General features: G+C 38.5%; 1 protein-coding gene across 1 annotated transcript; it reads left to right on the top strand.

Moving 5' to 3' along the window:
• The first annotated feature begins 1,012 nt into the window (after positions 1-1,012).
• On the top strand, positions 1,013-6,013 carry LOC149842715 (uncharacterized). The gene is made up of 7 exons (XM_089999383.1): positions 1,013-2,652; positions 2,773-2,863; positions 2,988-3,145; positions 3,256-3,307; positions 4,458-4,537; positions 4,690-4,783; positions 4,888-6,013. The coding sequence occupies exons 1-7, from the start codon at positions 1,429-1,431 to the stop codon at positions 5,499-5,501; spliced, it is 2,313 nt and encodes a 770-aa protein (XP_089855509.1). The 5' UTR covers positions 1,013-1,428; the 3' UTR covers positions 5,502-6,013.
• Positions 6,014-19,069: the final 13,056 nt, after the last annotated feature.

Below are 19,069 nucleotides of genomic sequence, written 5' to 3'. Positions count from 1 at the left end.
CATGGCATCCCATGTGTCCAATGAAACACCTTTTAAATATCCCTTTTTGTTCTACGGGAGGAATGATGTCTAAGACACTTGGAGCAGGAACTAAAAACATAAAAAAAACACATAGTACAGTCCTATCCGTGCAATCAAACACCCACAAAGGTTTCTAGAAAGGCCTTTGGCATGGCTTAGTTACAGTCTTACACATACATACCCAAGGAACCCACAAACAATCCACATGGTCATGGACACAAGTAACCCATTGTGGACCCTAACCAAGCCCATACCCATCTAGTCGCACCAAAGCCAACAGCTCTCAATTAATTAACCAAACCCATTTTCGTACTTTCACATTACCTTTCCTTATCAAATAAAAAACACCTCACCCGTTGTCCCAACAACCCAGGGGCAAAACAGTAATTTAGCCTCAATCCAGCCACTGAGACACTGACCAGCACCCATCCGCGTTGCACGGGCTGCACTGTGCATTTTAGGGAAACAACCGTCAATAGAATTTTTTTCCATGACCTTTCCGTCCTTCCACTATAAAAGTGGAAAAAATAGAAAGTAAAACCAAATTAGCAACTGAAAACGGCAAGAAGCATAATTACGACAACAAGAATCTGAGTGAGACAGAGCGATACGTTAAGCGTGAAGCGTGAAGCGAGAAATACGAACCAACAACGTATTGAAAAAAGCGTATATAAAAACAAGGTAGATGATATAAAAGATAAAATTCGTTAACCCTAAAAATCAATTTCACTTATTCGCTATCAAGAAAGATCACTTTTTATACCTAAAGAAGTACTTTTACTATTTTCTGAAAGCAAACTTCACAAGCTTTAGAAGCGTAAAAGAAGCGCGCTTCCCACATTATTTAAAAGGATTAAGAAACTTTAACTAGCACACTAGAAGCCAAAAAAGAAAGAAAAGAAACAGTCGGTAAAAGAAATTCTCAGGAAAAAAAAGGGAGGAAAAAAGCAATCCCTGCCTTCAAAATCTCGACGGGCCAACCTTTCTCTTCGTCTTCTCAGATCTCGAGGATCGTCTCTTCCCTCGATTCCGCCGCCTCTAAATTTCCGCTCCTTCCTTTTCTGTGGAAAATCTAGAGACGACGGAAAAGGAAAAGAAGAAGAAGCCGTCGATTTTCCGGTGTCCTGGAGCGCCCTTCAATGGACGAATGTGTATTGGTTTGGTGATTACCTCGGAAACCTGAGGTCAGGAATTTCGCTTCCTTAAAAACCCTAGCCCTCCTTCCTCCTTTCACGCCTTCTTCTTCTTCTTCTTCTTCTTCTTCTTGATATATCGTCTTGGAATTCTTTCCCTGGTTTATTGTTCTTTCCTGTTTGGAATCGGATTCAGATTGGCATTTGAGGTTAGGGTTTCTGGGGAGATGAGTGGTTTTTCTCTAGGGTTTCAGTGAGGGAGGTGGGGGAGGAGATGGAGGAGGAGGAGGAGGAAGAGAGGTTCTTCGACTCGAGGGAGGAGATAGCCTCCGCGTCGGATTCGGGGTCGGATTTCGGGGAGGGTTGCGAACTGGGGAGTTCGGATTGCTTCCTTCCCGATCTTGATCGATCTGGTTTCGATGTGTGGATTCGGAAGCTGGACAGCGTCCGGGAGCGGCGTGAGCGGTTTCTCCGCCGGATGGGGTTGGATCGGCTGGAAAACGAGGCGGGTTCGGAATCGCCGGGCGTAGAGAGGGTCGACGAGGTTGGGACGGCGGAGTCGGGGAATTCGGGCTCAGGGAGCGAAATCTCCTCAGGCCGGTCCTCGAGGTTGAGTTGGTTGAATGAGAGTCCGAGCTCGCAGAGGGATGGCGCTCCGGAGGGAATTGATGGTGGTAGTGGCGAATCGACGTGTAGAATCAGAAATCTTGATGATGGTAGCGAATTCGTGGTCGATGACGCGGATAAGAATGGGGATTCGGGAAGGATTAGGGAATTGGGTTCCGACCAGTTGGTGACCATTGATGAGTTCCATCGGCATCTCGGGCTTTCGCCGATTGTTGAGAGGCTTATGCGGATAGATGGTGAAGAAGGTGACAAATCGGGTAGCAATAAAGAAGGTTGCAACGCGGGTAGCAATACGGGCAGCGACGCGGATGAGCCGGCGTCGAGGAGGAAAGGATGGTTGGGGAGTTTGAAAGCTGTTTTTGGTAGGAGGCAAGGGGAGTGCAGATCCATGACAAGAGATTCACAGAGCACTGCTCAAGATGCTCATTATGAGAATGTGGAGATGGGGAGGCTTCGAAAGGTTAAGGTGCATCATGGTAGGAAGAGTTGTAAGGAGTTCTCAGCTGTTTATCAAACGCAAGAGATACAAGCTCACGATGGTTTGATTTGGACTATGAAATTCAGTTTAGACGGGAAGTATCTCGCCACTGCCGGCGAAGATCGTGTAGTGCGTGTTTGGCAGGTGGTTGAATCTAAAAGGACTATCGAATTGGATATTGGTTCGGACTCTTCTTGCCTCTATTTCGCATTGAACGATTCTGCTGAATTAACTCCGATCAACAAAGACAAAGGTGGGAAATCCAGCAAGAAAAATTCAAACGCTGCTTGTGCAATAATGCCTCCCAGAATTTTCGGATTATCAGAAAAGCCACTTCACGAGTTCCAGGGACACACTAGTGACATATTGGACCTTTCATGGTCACAGTCTAAGGTATTCTATTCAGTTAGATTCTGTGCTTAAGCAAATTTTATGTTTTGTTCCTTTTCCCGTTATTCTTTTTCTGTTTTCCATACGATTTAATCATAGATTATTGTCAACTACTTAATTCAGTGTCTACTGTCATCATCCATGGATAAAACTGTTCGGTTATGGCAACTGGGATCAAATAAATGCCTTAAGGTTTTTCCCCACAATAATTATGGTACGTATTCAGTCTTAATCTTCTCCAGAATTTAGCCGTGTTTATAGCTTTCTGAGACTTGTTTTTGGGCATTGAACTCATTCAATATTAAAAGGTTAACTGTTTGATTTATTTTATGATGCAGTGACCGCTGTTCAGTTCAACCCTGTTGATGAAAATTTCTTCATCAGTGGTTCAATTGATGGAAAAGTTCGTATTTGGTCCCTTCCTAGTTGTCAGGTTGTTGATTGGACGGATGTACGAGAGATAGTCACTGCAGTTTCTTACAGTCCAGATGGACAGGTTTACATCTCTGCTTGTTTACTCTGTTATACATTTTTATTGGTCTTATATTTTCTCTGGTAATAATCTGTGACCACCATTTAACTTGTCGGATGCTTTCCTTTGTGCAGGCAGCTGTAGTTGGTTCAATGACAGGGAATTGCCGTTTTTATAATGCAACAGGTATTTCGTTAGAATCCTTGTTTCTGTCTTTTATCTTCTTTCTTTAATCCATTTGGTCTGCGTCTCGCATCTGCTGTTTGAGCTAGCCTCATTGTATAACATAAATGATCATGCCCCTTTTTCTTGTTAATTAGTTTCTTATCCATGTTGATCCCTTTGTGTGAACTTTTGTTTGGGCTCTATTTTGTTTTATAACTTAACCTGGGAGAACTTGTTGCCATGATTATTAATAATGAGAAGACATTCCAATGCTGCCATTAGGTTTTTGAAAAAACTCTGGTTCTTCTGATCTCTTATGTAATTGTTTTGACTTTAGGATGACACAAGGCATTTCCATTGCGCTAGTTTGCTTTGACATTATAGATGTTATTCGGTTATCGCATGAGAGAGTTGAGTGGATGTGTTGTCCATGATATGGTATTTTTCCGGCTTACCTTGATTTTCTCATGCCCATAACACTTCCACTATAGGTTAATAACTTGATCTTTTGTGAGATGATGCCTTGGCTTGCTTCCCGGAATCAGTTTATCATATACTTTTTCCCATCTTATAAATCAGGCAAGAATATTTAGAACTCTTGTGCAGATACCTCTTCACTACCATTCATGGTACCATTGGCATAGGATTATCTAGATAATCAGGAAGAAGTCATGGTGGGTTTTTTGCCTTGTACTTGTTCGCTTTTGAAGTGGTTATGCCTAACTTGCAAAAGAATGGTGACATTTATTCATCTTTCCTTTTGCCCTTTTCCTGCCTTTTAATTCCAGAAGCTGAGAGTTAAGCCGACAGATTTGGCAGATCCTGCCAGTTCATGGATTCTTAACATAACTGCAAATCACTTATGCTTATGCTGGGGAGTTCATGTTTCCAAAATAATGAGTTATTACTTTCTATAAAGTATAACTTGTTGCAAATTCGGTGAATTAAAAAACATTATATTGAACTAATATAACTTTCTTTAAAAACTAACCGTTCTCCATGTGCCTATCTGCCTGCAGAGTTGTTGTTTATTAGTATTTTGAAAGCGATCTATTTGCCATAAATGTTTTGCAACCTATTGTTGTTGGCATGTAAAGCTATTTATGCAAGTTCCACTATTTGGAGCAGGACGAGGCATTTTTTCTAAAATTGTTCTACTTGGTTGGTCTAGGTCATTGTCTGCAGTTGGAAAACGAAATCTGCCTGCAGGGTAAAAAGAAATCACCAGGCAAAAGAATTACGGGCTTCCAGGTAGCGCATTTGTTCTTGATTATAGATCGGATTCTACAAGTGTTTGTTCTGCTTGCTGCAGATTAACTGTTTTGCCCCTCCTATTTTAGCCTTTCTCTGTTTATTGTGATGGTGTGACCTAAGAATGTTTCCTTTTATTTCCGGCTATCCAGTTTCACCCAGATACTCCACAAAAAATAATGGTCACTTCTGCTGATTCTCAAGTTCGAGTGATTGATAAGTGCAACGTAGTCTCCAAATATAAAGGTAGGTAATTTCCTATTCTTATACCCTTGTTGCTGTTGTTTCATCTCTTTCATATTTTCTTATCTCTACAAACTTTTATATATTTAGTTCAATTTCATTTTCAGGATTTAGGAATACATCTAGTCAGATATCTGCATCATTTACCTCGAGTGGGAGGCACATTATCTCTGCGAGTGAAGATTCTCATGTCTTTATCTGGAACCATGATTCCCAAGAATCTCATATATCCAAGCCTTCAAAGAGCATTCGAACTTGTGAACGCTTTTTTTCTAGCAACGTCTCTGTTGCAGTAGCCTGGTGTGGCCCAAAAACTGTAAACTCTCTAACTATATCATCTAGTTTTCTAGAGTCTCAATATAGGAGTTCAAATGACTCGCTTGCCAGCTCCGGAAATGGATGCCGGAGCTACTGGGATTCCTGTGAAAGCAGTCCGATGTCATCATCATCTCCCAACGGATTCTTGATGGGTCATGGCTTCTTTGCCGATGGTCTCCTTAAGGGGTCCTCAGCCACATGGCCTGAAGAGAAGCTGCCGCTATCAAGCACAGTAGTTGTGGGGTCGACCCCCACGTGTAAATATCAGTACAAGTGCCTCAAGTCTGCTTGCATCAACAGTGCTATGGCTCCGTATGCGTGGGACTCGGTGATCATTACTGCTAGCTGGGACGGCTGGATTCGATCATTCCACAATTTTGGTTTACCAACACGGCACGGATGAAATCTTGGAGATCTTATTGTGACTTATACAAGAGCTTTTTGCACAAGTAACTTTCTGTGTCTCTGAAGGTTATCCATCCATCCCCATAGTGAAGAATGTGACAGCTGATTGCTAAAGCAGCAGATGTGAACATGTGCACGGTGGGGACAGAGATGCGCGGAAGTTTGTCGATATGATTATTGAGTTCAGTGGCAGAGACAGATATATGTGAAAGTTTGTGGATATGATTATTCAGAACTTCAGTAGCAGGAGCAGGGCAGGTTTTGTAATCAATTGCTGTCTGCTGAAGTATGTATGAAAGTTGAGAACTGGGTGTTCTCTGTTCAGCTCCTAAGAGAGTGGAACGTGTCGCGATCCAGATGGGAGATGACTGCCCTGTTTGGGGTTCGTTCAATTGTTGATTAGGAAAACTTTTCGCCTGTATTTATACAATTCTTTCATTCAGTATAGAGAAGTTCTAAGAGGGGAATAGAGAAAAGAAAATACCATATATAATTTGTGTATACTTTGTAAACCAGTCTTTTTTGCTGGGCAATCTTTTTTTTTCTTACTTTTTCACGATATTGTGGGGAACGTATATATTGAGAAGGATGTGGATAAGAGCTCCTTTTTGTGGTGGGAATTATTTTATTGTTGGCTTGGAGACTGTCGGCTGACTGATGGGGATGCTTATCTCATGGTGGTGCAGTGTCCTGCCCATGTTAAACAGGTCGCAGCGGCCCATAATTATTCAGGCTCCCTCATGAAATTCAGGCCTTTTTTGCCTTTCATGGAACTTGCTGGATGAGCGTTTTTTTTTTTGGATATTTACATGGAGAAACCGCCCCCAAGATTAGAGACTTAGCTGTCTGTGCTGGCTCTACCGTACTTACTATCATTGTTTTAGCAGTGTAAAACTTTGTCTGCTTACCCTTTGCCCTCAGGGAGTTGCTGCGCTTTGCCTTGTGTAAGGGATGACACCCATGAGATTTGAATCTAAACCGACTGCCTCGCTGTCATGGAACCACGCAGGACTTTCGGTAGGCTTAGTACAAAGCAAAAACTGTGCAAAGTGCAAAAAGTTTGGGCCTAACATAGCGGCATAGATCCAATCTCGCTATGCCAAACGCCTTTTGGGTGCTGGATGAGTGATCTTCTAATGGCGTGTCTTATATTTAGTGCAGTTTGCATGCAGTTACCAAATTTCCCCCTTAACCATGCTGTGATGATTTTGCTTGCCTTCAAAAGTTTCTGTAAGGTTCTGATCAACAACACTCGCTGGACAGGTAGCTTTGGCTTATTATAAAAAGAACATTGTGATATGCATAGTTACCAGGAAACTAAATGGATACGAGAAGCTATTGTGAAGTGAAAGTGAGTACTAAAAATGGTATTATGAAGCAGGAAGCCGTATACAATTGTGAATGATTTAACGAGGAGAAAACAGGCTTTCCACTAACGGGATTCGATTTTATCGTATTTTGAAAGTGGGTTTCCCAAAGCTTCTCCTCTTTTCGAGAAAAAGAAGTGCTTCTTGCTTCCAAAACGAGCTTCCCCATAAAACAAGAAGCTTCTGGTAACTACGGTTATATGTTCTAAGTACAACAATCAGCTTAAGGCTGAGTGTATACCTATGGCTTTTTTGCAGAAGGGTGGCTTGATAAGATGTGTGCTGGTTGATGGTGGGGATGTAATGTTGAACTGTGTGGCACCCCACCCATCAGAAGTGCTCAGTCGCTTACAAAGTGCACTGGCCCATGCTTGCCTCACCATTAAATGCAATGTTGTCTACTTGTTTATGAATTTTATTTACTTGTTTTTCTTGCACCAAGCTGCGTAAACGATGGCTCTTTCAAAATCAATGATCAAAGTCTAAGCATAAAATAAAAACAAACATAGCAAGTCTACGGCAGCAGAAACTCGGCTCCAAAGTATTCATCCCACGTCTTCTTCGATAGTCAATCAGGAAAGGCTGCGGAAATAGGTATCTTCTTTTTTCTTTTTTGATAGGTCAAGGAGAAACCCTGACCGAAGATAGCCAGGCCTTTAGTTGGTAAAACCTATTAGAAAAGTTTTAAAATATAAAATCTTTTTAAGTTTTGTTTCTCACCAAAAGTGCTTTGAAAATGTTTAGTTTCATATCTAAAAGAAAAAAGTTTTTCAAGTGGTTTAAATAGAGGGTTTGTTATTTATTCTTTACTTTGATAAGCCTTGAGTCTTTAGGTGGCTTGCGGACGTTGCTGCGCATCGTGTGACAACACCGTTTGCGCTTGTGTGCGCTTGTAGCACAATGTGGCGTTTTGATGACGCACTTTACACTTTGCACGCTCGTAGCGATGCGAGGTGCATATGAGACGCAAATGTCTATTTTGTCTTTTCGGTTTTGAGATGTCTGACAGTTTGAAAGATTTTAATTGCATTTATATTGAGTTTATGGTACATTGTGGCTGTTGGACGATTTTGAAGGCCTTTAATTTACAGTCAAAGGTGGGTGACCGTTCAGGGACCTTTTCAAATCATCAGATTTTATGACAATTATTCTCATTTATCGCAAAACGTTTTGGCCTTACTAGAAGTCTATAAATCTCTTTGTTTTCTCATCTTTTGAGGTATACAAATTTCTGACTCTCCAATTTTCTCCTTTTTTTCTTCCTGATTTGGCTTGCAAAGTTCAAGTGTGGGGAGAGGTCATCTATTCTTGCGAAGCAGTGACTCTATGATGTTCAAGCCTAGTTGTATCCTGTGAACTCAGTCGCAACAAACCCCTTTTTGCATCTTCGAAATTCTCGGAGTGGGGCGATTGAAGTTCTAAAGATAGCGATCTTAAGAACGTGCCTATAGGCTTTGGCTCTTCATTTCCTTAAATCTTTTTTTGTCACCTATTTACACTAACAATTTTAGAACTTCAATATGGCCTTTGATTCAATATCCAACTCCATCAATCTGCTTAGCTGTGACCTTGAAAAACTCGAACAATTTGATGGGTCAAACTTCAAGCAGTGGTAATCAAATGTCTCTTTCCTATTGTCTGAGCTGTATATCGACTATGTTCTAAAAAAGGCCTATCCCACTGTTGTTGCTGGAGAAGTTGAAAGAGAAGAAGAACAAAAGAAAGAGCGAGAGAAGTGGTATGCAAAGGGCATATCCTAAACACTTTAGCAGATTCTCTCTTTGACTTGTATTCACCATTGGAGTCAGCTAGAGAGTTGTGGAATGCTCTCGAGATCAAGTACAATGCAAAAGATGCTGGTAACAAAAGGTTTATCGTAGATCAGTATGTTAATTTTTCTATTGTTGATGATAAACCTATACTTGCTCAAATTCATGAGATGGAAATATTTGCCTATAAAATCAAAAGAGAATGTATGTATCTTGATGATGACTTCCAAGTTGCTGTCATCATTGGGAAACTACCGAATTCCTGAAAATAATATAAGAATCACCTAAAACATAAAAATGAGAAAATCACTTTAGATGGTCTTCTTAAAGACATCCAAATTGAGAAGGAAACTCATCTTCGTGACAAAAAAAATTCAAGTCCTAAAGAGGGTTATCCTAAAGTGAATTTTGTTAGTAACAAGGGTGGCAAAATCATAAAAACCTAGAAAATAAAAAAGAATTTCGTGAAAGGGAAAAAACCAACTGATAAAAAGAAAATAAGTTGTTATGTTTGTGCTAAGTTTGCCCATTTTGCTAGAGAGTACAGAGAAAGAAAGAGGACTGATCCTAAGCCAAATGAGTTAGAGGAGAGGCTTTTTGTTGTAATCTCTGAAACCTTCATAGTGGCAGCAAATAAGGACTGGTACCTGGATACTGGAAGCACTGTTCATATGGCAAACAATAGGAACTTATTCAAGTCATATGAAGTAGTGGGGAAGGGATATAATCTCTTTATGGGAAACTCTTCCTCAACTAAAGTGCTGGGAAAAGGGAGTGTGAAAATTAATTTCACCTTCGAGAAAATCCTAACACTTGAGAATGTCCACTATGCTCCAAAAGTTTGAAAAAATTTAATCTATGCAGATCTACTGTCACGAAATGGTTTTAAGATTGTTATTGAATCTGGGATTGTAACTGTGACCAAAGGAAAAATCTTTGTAGGAAAAGGGTTTGCCACTCGTGGTATGTTCAAGATGAGCATAAATGAAGTTATTGCTTCTGTTTATATGGTTGACTCCTATTTTCTTTGGCATTCACAATTAGGATATATAAATTCTTGTTGCATTCATAATATGAATAACTTTGGTCTTCTTCCTTGTCATGTTAGAATAGAACATAATTATAAGTGTGAGACATGCATTCAAACCAAGCTAACTAGACTCCCATTTCCCAGTGTAGAAAAAAATTATAAATTGCTTGAATTAGTGCATTCTGATGTGTGTATGATGAATAATGTTTTGAGTCATGGTGACAATAGATACTTTATTGCCTTTATAGATGACTATTCAAAATTCTGTTATGTTTATTTGATGAAACATAAATCTGAAGCATTTTCAAAATGTCTTCTTTATTTTGCTGAAGTACAAAATAGATTTAAGACAAAGATTGTACATTTAAGAACATATAGAGGAGGTGAATACTTAGGTGAAGAATTTGATAAATTTTGTGGAGATAATGGTATTATCCATCAAACATCAACTCCTAGAACTCCTGAACAGAATGGAGTAACAGAAAGGAAAAGCAAAACACTTGTAGAAATGATGAATGCTATGCTTCTTAATACATGTTTGCATTCCAACTTATGGGGAGAGGCTATACTTTCTGCTTGTTATATTCTTAACTGAGTTCCTTATTTCAAATCTGAAAAATCACCTTATGAATTGTGTTTTGGTAAGAAACCTAATCTTAGTTATTTTCGTGTTTTGGAAAGTGTTCAACAATTAAAATATGCCAGTGTTGTAGGTAGTCTTATGTATGCAATGAATTGCACAAGGCCTGATATTGCCTATGCAATGAGTAAAGTGTGTAGATATACTAATAATCCTGGTCATTAACATTGTAATGCAGTGAACAAGATTCTTAGATATCTTAAGCATACTTTAGACTACAGAATCCACTATACCGAGTTTCCTGCTATTATTGAAGGGTATAGTGATGCAAGTTGGAATACCGACTTTGAAAATTCCAAGTCTATGAGTGGTTGAGTTTTTACCTTTGGTGGAGGAGCAGTTGCATGGGGGGTCTAAGAAACAAACCTGTATAACTCTTTCTATAATAAAATATGAGTTTATTGCTTTGGCATCTTCTTGTAGAGAAGCTGAATGGCTTAAGAATATGCGAGTGGATATTCCACTAGGTGAGAAGCCTATACCTGCTATTTCAATGTTTTGTGATAGCCAATCAACTATATGTAAAGTAAGTAATATGAAATATAATGGGAAATCTAGACATATTAGTCTAAGATACAATTTTATAAGACAAATGATTGATGACAATATTATATCATTGAAATATATGAAGTCATGTCAAAATTTGACAAACCCATTTACAAAAGGACTTTCGAGAAATGTCATCAATAAAACATCAAGAGGAATGTAAATTAAGCCAATTAAGTCATCACCTAAGGATACCTAACCTAGAGCGTTGGAGATCCCACATGCCTAGGTTCAATGGGAAACGAATTGGTGAATGACAAATATTGAGCATATTTATGTGAACTCATTACTGATGTTTGCTCATGAGCTGTAACTAATGTGAGGGTTGAGCTAATAGCTCTTAATGAGTTTGTAGACCTTAAGACTAGGGTGTGTGTTACAGTACACCTAGACAAACTCACCTATGTGAGTTTAGAAGTGTGAGCCGCTTCTTATGAGATTTGACAATTCTCTAGAGCACTCATGAATCCAGGAAAGCACAAGGCTTAAAATGTGCCAACGTGAAATCCACACAATTGAACTTTTTGGAAACCTATGTATGATTGAAAACTCGTTAACAATATAAGGAGCTAAGTTTAAGGTAAGTTCACTTAGCACCTTGGTTAATTTAGATTTTCTTTCAATAAGTGGGGGTTCAAGTCTTATAGACACTCTCACTGATGCATAAGTTTCTATGCAAGCCAAGTATATTTTAAAACCAGCGGGGGATTGTTAGAAAAGTTTTAAAATATAAAATTCTTTTAAGTTTTGTTTCCCACCAAAAGTGCTTTGAAAATGTTTAGTCCCATATCTAAGAGTGAAAAGTTTTTCAAGTGGTTTAAATAAAGGGTTTGTTATCTATTCTTTACTTTGGTAAACCTTGAGTCTTTAGGTGGCTTGCGAACGTTGTTGCGCATCATGCAACAACAAACGCGCCTTCACGCACACGCGTGCATGTGTGTGCGCAAGGGCGCTTGAGGCGCAATGTGGCATTTTGATGACGCACTTTGCACTTCGCACACTCGCAGCGGTGCGAGGTGCATATGAGGCGCAAATGTCCATTTTGTCTTTTCAGTATTGAGATGTCTGACAATTTGAAAGATTTTAATTGCATTTATATTGAGTTTATGGTGCATTGTGGCTGTTGGACGGTTTTGAAGGCCTTTAATCTACAATCAAAGGTGGGTGACCGTTCAGGGACCTTTTCAAATCGTCAAATTTATGGCAATTAATCTGATTTATCGCAAAACGTTTTGGCCTTACTAGAAGTCTATAAATCTCTTTATTTTCTTATCTTTTGAGGTATACAAATTTCTGACTCTCTAGTTTTCTCCTTTTTTTCTTCCTGATTTGGCTTGTAAAGTTTGAGTGTGGGGAGAGGTCATCTATTCTTGCGAAGCAGTGACTCTTTGATGTTCAAGCCTAGTTGTATCCCAGGAACTCAGTCGCAATAAACCCCTTTTTGCATCTTCAGAATTCCTGGAGTGGGGCGATTAAAGTTCTAAATATAGCGATCTTAAGAACATGCTTCTAGGCTTGAGCTCTCCATTTCCTTAAATCCTTTTTTGTCACCTGTTTACACTAACAAAACCCTTGTGGTCCTCTCTGCCCATTGGTGAGTACACCCAACTTTGACCTTTCTCGTCTCGTTTCAACATGGTGTGGTTCACAAGTTGACCCTAGCAGTGCGTAGAGTTCTTGTGTGTGTGTCTGTGGGGTGGGGGTGGGGAGTTCTGTGTGGTTGGTAGGAGCTGTCAGTGCATTTCTCCATGTGGTGGGACGTTGCAGGTTCAAAACCCCAGTGGTACGATTGAATAATAACTGGTAGGGGTCTGTCTAACCCCAACTTGCCTTTCAAAAAAACAAAAAATTCTTGTGGGCAAAATGAACATCTCTTCAAACACCACAATGCAAAAAAAAATTCCTTGACTTTAACTATATATGCAGTCCAACCGTGTGCTTCGAGGTTATATGTTGAGGTTCACACCTGTGTCTACGTAGAATTGATGATAAGGACGGAGAAACTACTGAACATTGTTGACTGGTGTTCACCTTAATATTTCACACTCATCAACCAGAAAGAATTACCCATATGTGTCCAGATATTGGTTGAGGCCAAATTTTGGATCTATTACTAAACTATTATTAGCATAGTTACCATAAGCACGCTTTGAAAGCGGGAAACTCCTAGCTTCTCGTAAAGGAGGAGAAGCTTTGAAACACTTGCTTCCCTTTAGTAGGAAGTTCGGTAAAGTTTCTCCCTTTTGTGTTAATTTCCACTCATTTCTCTCACTTCCTACAATTATAAATTTTTTATACCAAGCTTGCATGTTGTTATACATCGTATTATATTTATGTCCATGTCATTTCTCATTTGCTTCAGCCCGCGCTTCATATTGTTTTCTATGTGTTTTCTTTTCATTTTACATGCACTTACATAATTGTATATTGTTTTTCTCTTCATACTACCTTTTAACACTCGCTTCTCTGCTTCTACTTCATGCATCACTTCTTGTATCTATGGTAACTATGGGTAGTGATGTGGGTTGGATCTATATGGATCTAACTTAAAATGGTTTTTAGGGTCCTTCCACTACAAGAAATATGCGTATTAGCGACGGACGCTATCCATCTCTATGCCATCGCTAATCCGTCGCTAAATATATTAGCGACGGCCTTTGCGACGGATTAGAAATGGATAACGTCCGTTGCATAACCCTAGTCGTTAAACTGCAGTAAAATTTATCTGTCGCCAATCCGTCACAAGGTAGCGTCGGATTGGCGCCATATCATACCTGCCGTTAATCCACCGCTAAATAGAGACTGAATTTGGTTATGCGACGGAATTTAATCCATCGCTAATCAGTCACTACTATTTAATGAGAGATATGTATTCGCCACTAATGGCCACCACCAAATTGACGACTTAAATTTTGTCGCAAATCGACGATTGCCCCAAATTGGCGACAGAGTAGCAATGGATAATATCTATCGCCAATCCATCGCTAATTTAAAAAAAAAAATATATATATATTTTTTTATTTTTCTGAAACTCGAGAAAAATTTCTCGTTATACAATTCATATAACCTGCTCATAAAAAAAAACACACATAAAAAATTCATATAAAGGTGGAACAAATTTAACACAAGTTCTAAATTAGGCAAACTTTAACAATCAAATACAGTCCTTGCCAAGTTATAATTAGTTACAAGTATGTCAAAGAAATTAAACAAATGAATCTAATCCTCATCAAGATTCTGGGCACCTCTTTATTTTGTCGATCTGCGCCTCCCTCCATGCCTCCATCAGTTCCTCTACGCTGATCATCTCCAGCATCCTATAAGAGAAAAAAAAATGTTTGCATTTATAAATAAAATTCAATGAAATAAATTATATGCAATGCACCTAATCTAATGCAACAAAGTAAATGGCTGAATGACACAGAGAATAACAATAAACTGAAGGACATTAATAGAATTCAAATATGTGTTCTAAGACTAAAAAAAAAATGTATAGTGACTCAATCATGCAGATATGTGTTTTAAGTTTGTCAAAGAATTTCACAGTGATTCACGCATGCATATATAGTATATAAGGCTATCAAATAAATGTGTTATGTATCACAATCATGCATATATGTATTGCAAGATAGTAAAAAAACTTCTATAGTGATGAAATCAAGCTTATATGTGTTCTAAGGCAGTCAAAAAACTTTATATGTGATTCAATCATGCCTATCATATTCTAAAGCAGTAATTTTTTTTTATAATTATTCAATCATGCATATATGTGTTATAAGGCATTAAAAAACTTTCATATATGGTAATATCAAGCTCATATGTGTTATAAGGCATTAAAAAACTTTCATATATGCTAATATCAGGCTCATATGTATTCTAAGGCATTAAAAAACTTTCATATATACTAATATCAGGCTCATATGTGTTCTAAGGTTGTCATAGTGATGAAACCATGCTTGTATGTGTTCTAAGGTTTTTCAAAAACTTTTATAGTGATTAAATCATGCATATATGTCTTATAAGGTTGTAAAAAAACTTTTATAGTGATTCAATATAACGCCCCAACTTTTTGTAGTAATTTTTTTTTAAATAGCGGAAGTGCGAAAAACACAAGTCGGGTGCATTACAGGGTAAAACAGAGAAGTACTAAAAGCATAGCATTCATTAATTAAAGCATTAAAGTTATTAATTACATCTCATAACAGAAATGTAAATCTATTAACCAGAGTGCAAACATAAAATACTGAATAAATGAGATCTCTTGGCTATTTCCATAACGACTCCCCGATGCTCCGATTTAGTTGCTTCCTGAAAAATATTTAAAGCAGAAGAGCCAGACTCCCCTGTCTGCGTAAGAAGCATTATATTTATATGTGGTGCTCAATGTCTTGTGTATAAATATGTGCACAAACTGTAGATATAACTAGCATGAAAATTTAAATCATTCTAAGAAAATGATTGTGCTTTCTAATTCATGATACAGTGCAACAGATAACTGAACTAAATATACATTTATTCACATTAGCATAAGCTGTAGATTCTACAAGTTTTGCGAAAGTCATAACGACAGTTCATGATTCTTCAAGAATGAGTATTTCATTTAACTTAAATTATTTAATGTTTATTTTACTCTTACTCTTACCCTTACCCTGTGGGTACGCACAAGCATAGACCTCGTAGCGGACCGAGACCATACAGGGGTCTATTAAATAATAATCCGTATGACTAGCCGTACGGATATCCAAAGGGGACGGTCCGTGACCGAGAGAGAACTCCCCAGTGGCTAGAACAAGAATTAGGATGCACCCTTGACACTTCTGCAGAAGACTTGGACCTATCACCTAGGACATACTGGTAGTCCTGATCCCCTAACTTCGTGGACTGGGGACCGGGTGAGACGCCTAGCTCTCACAAAAAAAAACAAGAATTTCCACGAAGCTTGTATCACCTACCCTCTCCAAGGTAGACCATGGGTCCAGTAACATGCACCATCTTTCAGGTGTACCCAGAGCCCTGGGAAACCAGTAACATATACCATTTTCAGGTATACCCATAATCCAATATATTAAATTTATATATGTATAAATTTTCATTTTTGTTTGTTTGGGTCTAGTAACATACACAATCTTTTAAGTATACCCAGAACCCAGGGAAACTAGTAACATATACCGTCTTTCAGGTATACCCAGTATCCCATATTTAAGTTATATAATGCATACTTTGCATTTTGTTAAATTCTTAGTGCGAGTCAATGCACCATAGGGTTTTCCAAATTCCCAACCTACACTCGGGGTGATCTTAGTGTATGCTCATTACCCACTAGAAGCCCAATAGGCGGCCACCAAAATTTCTTAAAATTCTGGTTCAACTTTGTGTCCAGTACTTATACAATCTACATTTTAAGTTTTGTTTATTAGCTCAAGTATACGTTTCATACCCCCACTGGTTATGCCGCAACATGGCATTATCCAACTTTATCATTTCTTAAGTGCTTCTTTGGCACTCCCAATATTTAGCGAAACCACATGTTCATTTTTGAACTCTTATATTGTCCTGAACAAGAAATGATCTTCGTTGTGCAAGTATCTGTACCATCTGTGTTCTATGTATTGAACATAATCTTAAAGTCCATATGTGAATCACATATTTAGTTTACCATCAAAACTATTCCCTTCATAGATATTTCAATTGCATTTCACCTAAAATGTCTTTAGGAGAACTTTTCTAAAAGAACCCTTCATGAAAATCATTTTAGAGAACTCTTTACTTAATTTTTTTTCAGGTTTATTAGTCGACAAATAGACTCATCGGTCGACCAACCTTTTTGCTTCAAATCTTCTAAGCAAAACGTTATTTTTTTATAAAATTAGTCGACCGAAAGTTTTATCAGTCGACCAGACAGAATGTCTGTTTTCTGGAAAACATAGCAGCAATCGACTGAAGGTTTTATCAGTCGACTGAACAGAATATCAGTTTTTTGGAAAATTTAGCAGCAGTCGACTGAAGGTTTTATCAGTCGACTGAACAGAATATCAGTTTTCTAGAAAATTTAGCAGTCGACTGAAGGTTTTATCAGTCGACTGATCGAATTATCAGTCGACTAACTATTGTTCCAGTTCACTAATTTTGCCATTTTTTTTAACTTTAAAAAAAAAGTGTTTTTATTTTTCAAACATTTTGATCATTCTAAATGGATTGTTTTGCCGCTCTTTCATCCTCAATGTATGAAATCTTTCAACTATAAATAGAAGTGCATTCCACACTCAAAAACATCAAATCCAATCAAATTACCCAATAGGAATGATATATCTTTGTTTTACCATGATGTGAAATAGCCATCACATATACATAACTTCATACTTGATTAAGACCATTCAATCTACAAAGTATGAAAAGTGTATTGAACAAGAAAATACAACCAACCAATAATTTCATGAATAATAATCCGAGATACTTAAGGTTCCACGTCATTCGCCTACTTAAGATTGTTTCGATCTTGAATACGTCATGGCTAACGCCCACACCAAAAATATATGCATTTTCCTACATAGATTCGAGCTGTAGGTTTTGATATGCGCACTACCTATTCCCAGGCATAGGAACATAATGCCCTTACAAAGAACACCACAGTGCCCCAACATTGGCCAAGGGTGAGAACCATTGGCTGAACCACTACATATTGACCTATTGGCGAGTAGGTGTTTCAGCACGTGCCACCTCGGTCTCGAGGCCCTAAACGCACCTACATATAGGTGATGCTTGTCGCGTAAACTCCATGATATTGCAACATAGATGTGCAACAAGGCATCAACCACTTACATACAAATAGCAATGCTCCTTACCTCTTTGGAGTCTCACGACGGCAAGGCTGCAACCCCTTCTCTTCGTTAGAGCGGCACCCCACGTCGATAATGGATGTTCACGCGTTCAGCAAGGGAGGTCCATACAGTCCAACAATGGAGGTCGACCACCACCGAGAGAGAGAGAGAGAAATAGAGAGGGAGAGTAGTCGTCTCCTCCTTTTCATCCAATTTAATTTTCTTCCCTATTTAGGAAAATTTTTGATTTCCAAAAAGATCTAACCTCCAGCCCCATGTTTTGTGTGGTTTGTTTAGAAACTCCCTAGATTGCTCCCATTTTCCCCATTAGCAAAGTGTTTTTCCAAGGTTGCTTTATGGGTACCCCCCACCACATTTGGGGGGATTTCCCATATTTCTTGGAAAAAAGGGAAAACACAAAGGCCAACTCCCACACGTTTATTGTGGGAGAGGGTCTAGAGAGTAGGGTATTAACTCCCCCCCACGATTTTCCTTTTTATATATACTTTTTTTTTAAGTAAAAATTCTAACTTGTGTGTGTAAAAAGAAAAATCAGTGCACATGGGGCTTTGAACTTGGGTTGTGGTATCACACACCGTGTGTCCTACCACAACACCACACCATCACTTGGTGTTTACTTTTGCAGAAAATTTTCTTTGTCACAATATGACATTTTTCCTTGTTGATGGATTTCTTTCGTTTTCACATGGATTTTTCACCCGTTTGTTCTAAACTTGCACTCGCTTACTCTAATTGTGTTTCGGATCTCACGCTATCATTCCAAAACCATCAGGTTTCCCATTGGGCCCCGTAAGTCGGGTCAGATCATCGGATCTTGCTAAGATCTGGATCCAAAACCACTTGTGAGAGTTTGTTATCGGTTTTGTTTTAGAAACCACAAGTCATAAAAAATTGTACTGCCTAACTTAAAATCTTACTATTTCACATAACTGCTCTCTTTTATTCATTTAGAATTTCATAAATTTCACGGGTTTTACATTCAATCATGTGTATATGTGTTATAAGGGTGTCAAAAAAAATTATAGTGAATCAATCATGAATATATGTGTTATAAGATGTCAAAAAAATTCATAGAGAGGCAATCATTCATATATGTATTCAATCATGTATATACTAGCTTGAAATCTAACGACATGAAACAAATTGCATGAATCTTTATACCTGACGAGCACCAGAGCTCATGTTGAATGCAGACGAAGTTCCCTTGTCTTGAAAAATGTTGCACAACTCATTACGGATAATGATGAGAATGACTTCATTTAAAAAGTTATGCATCTTTTCTCTAGACGCTGACAGACACCATCCCAAGACATAGCAGGGTCATTCGAACGTTGAGAGTTGATGCTGGTGGAAGAACTCTGAGAGTCGTGGCTGC

The sequence above is a fragment of the Nuphar pumila genome, chromosome 3 (assembly GCF_984573655.1).
Source record: "Nuphar pumila chromosome 3, dmNupPumi1.hap1.1, whole genome shotgun sequence".
NCBI classification, from domain to species: domain Eukaryota; kingdom Viridiplantae; phylum Streptophyta; class Magnoliopsida; order Nymphaeales; family Nymphaeaceae; genus Nuphar; species Nuphar pumila.
Note: the sequence above shows the minus strand (reverse complement) of the source record. Positions and strands in the feature narration are given on the sequence as shown.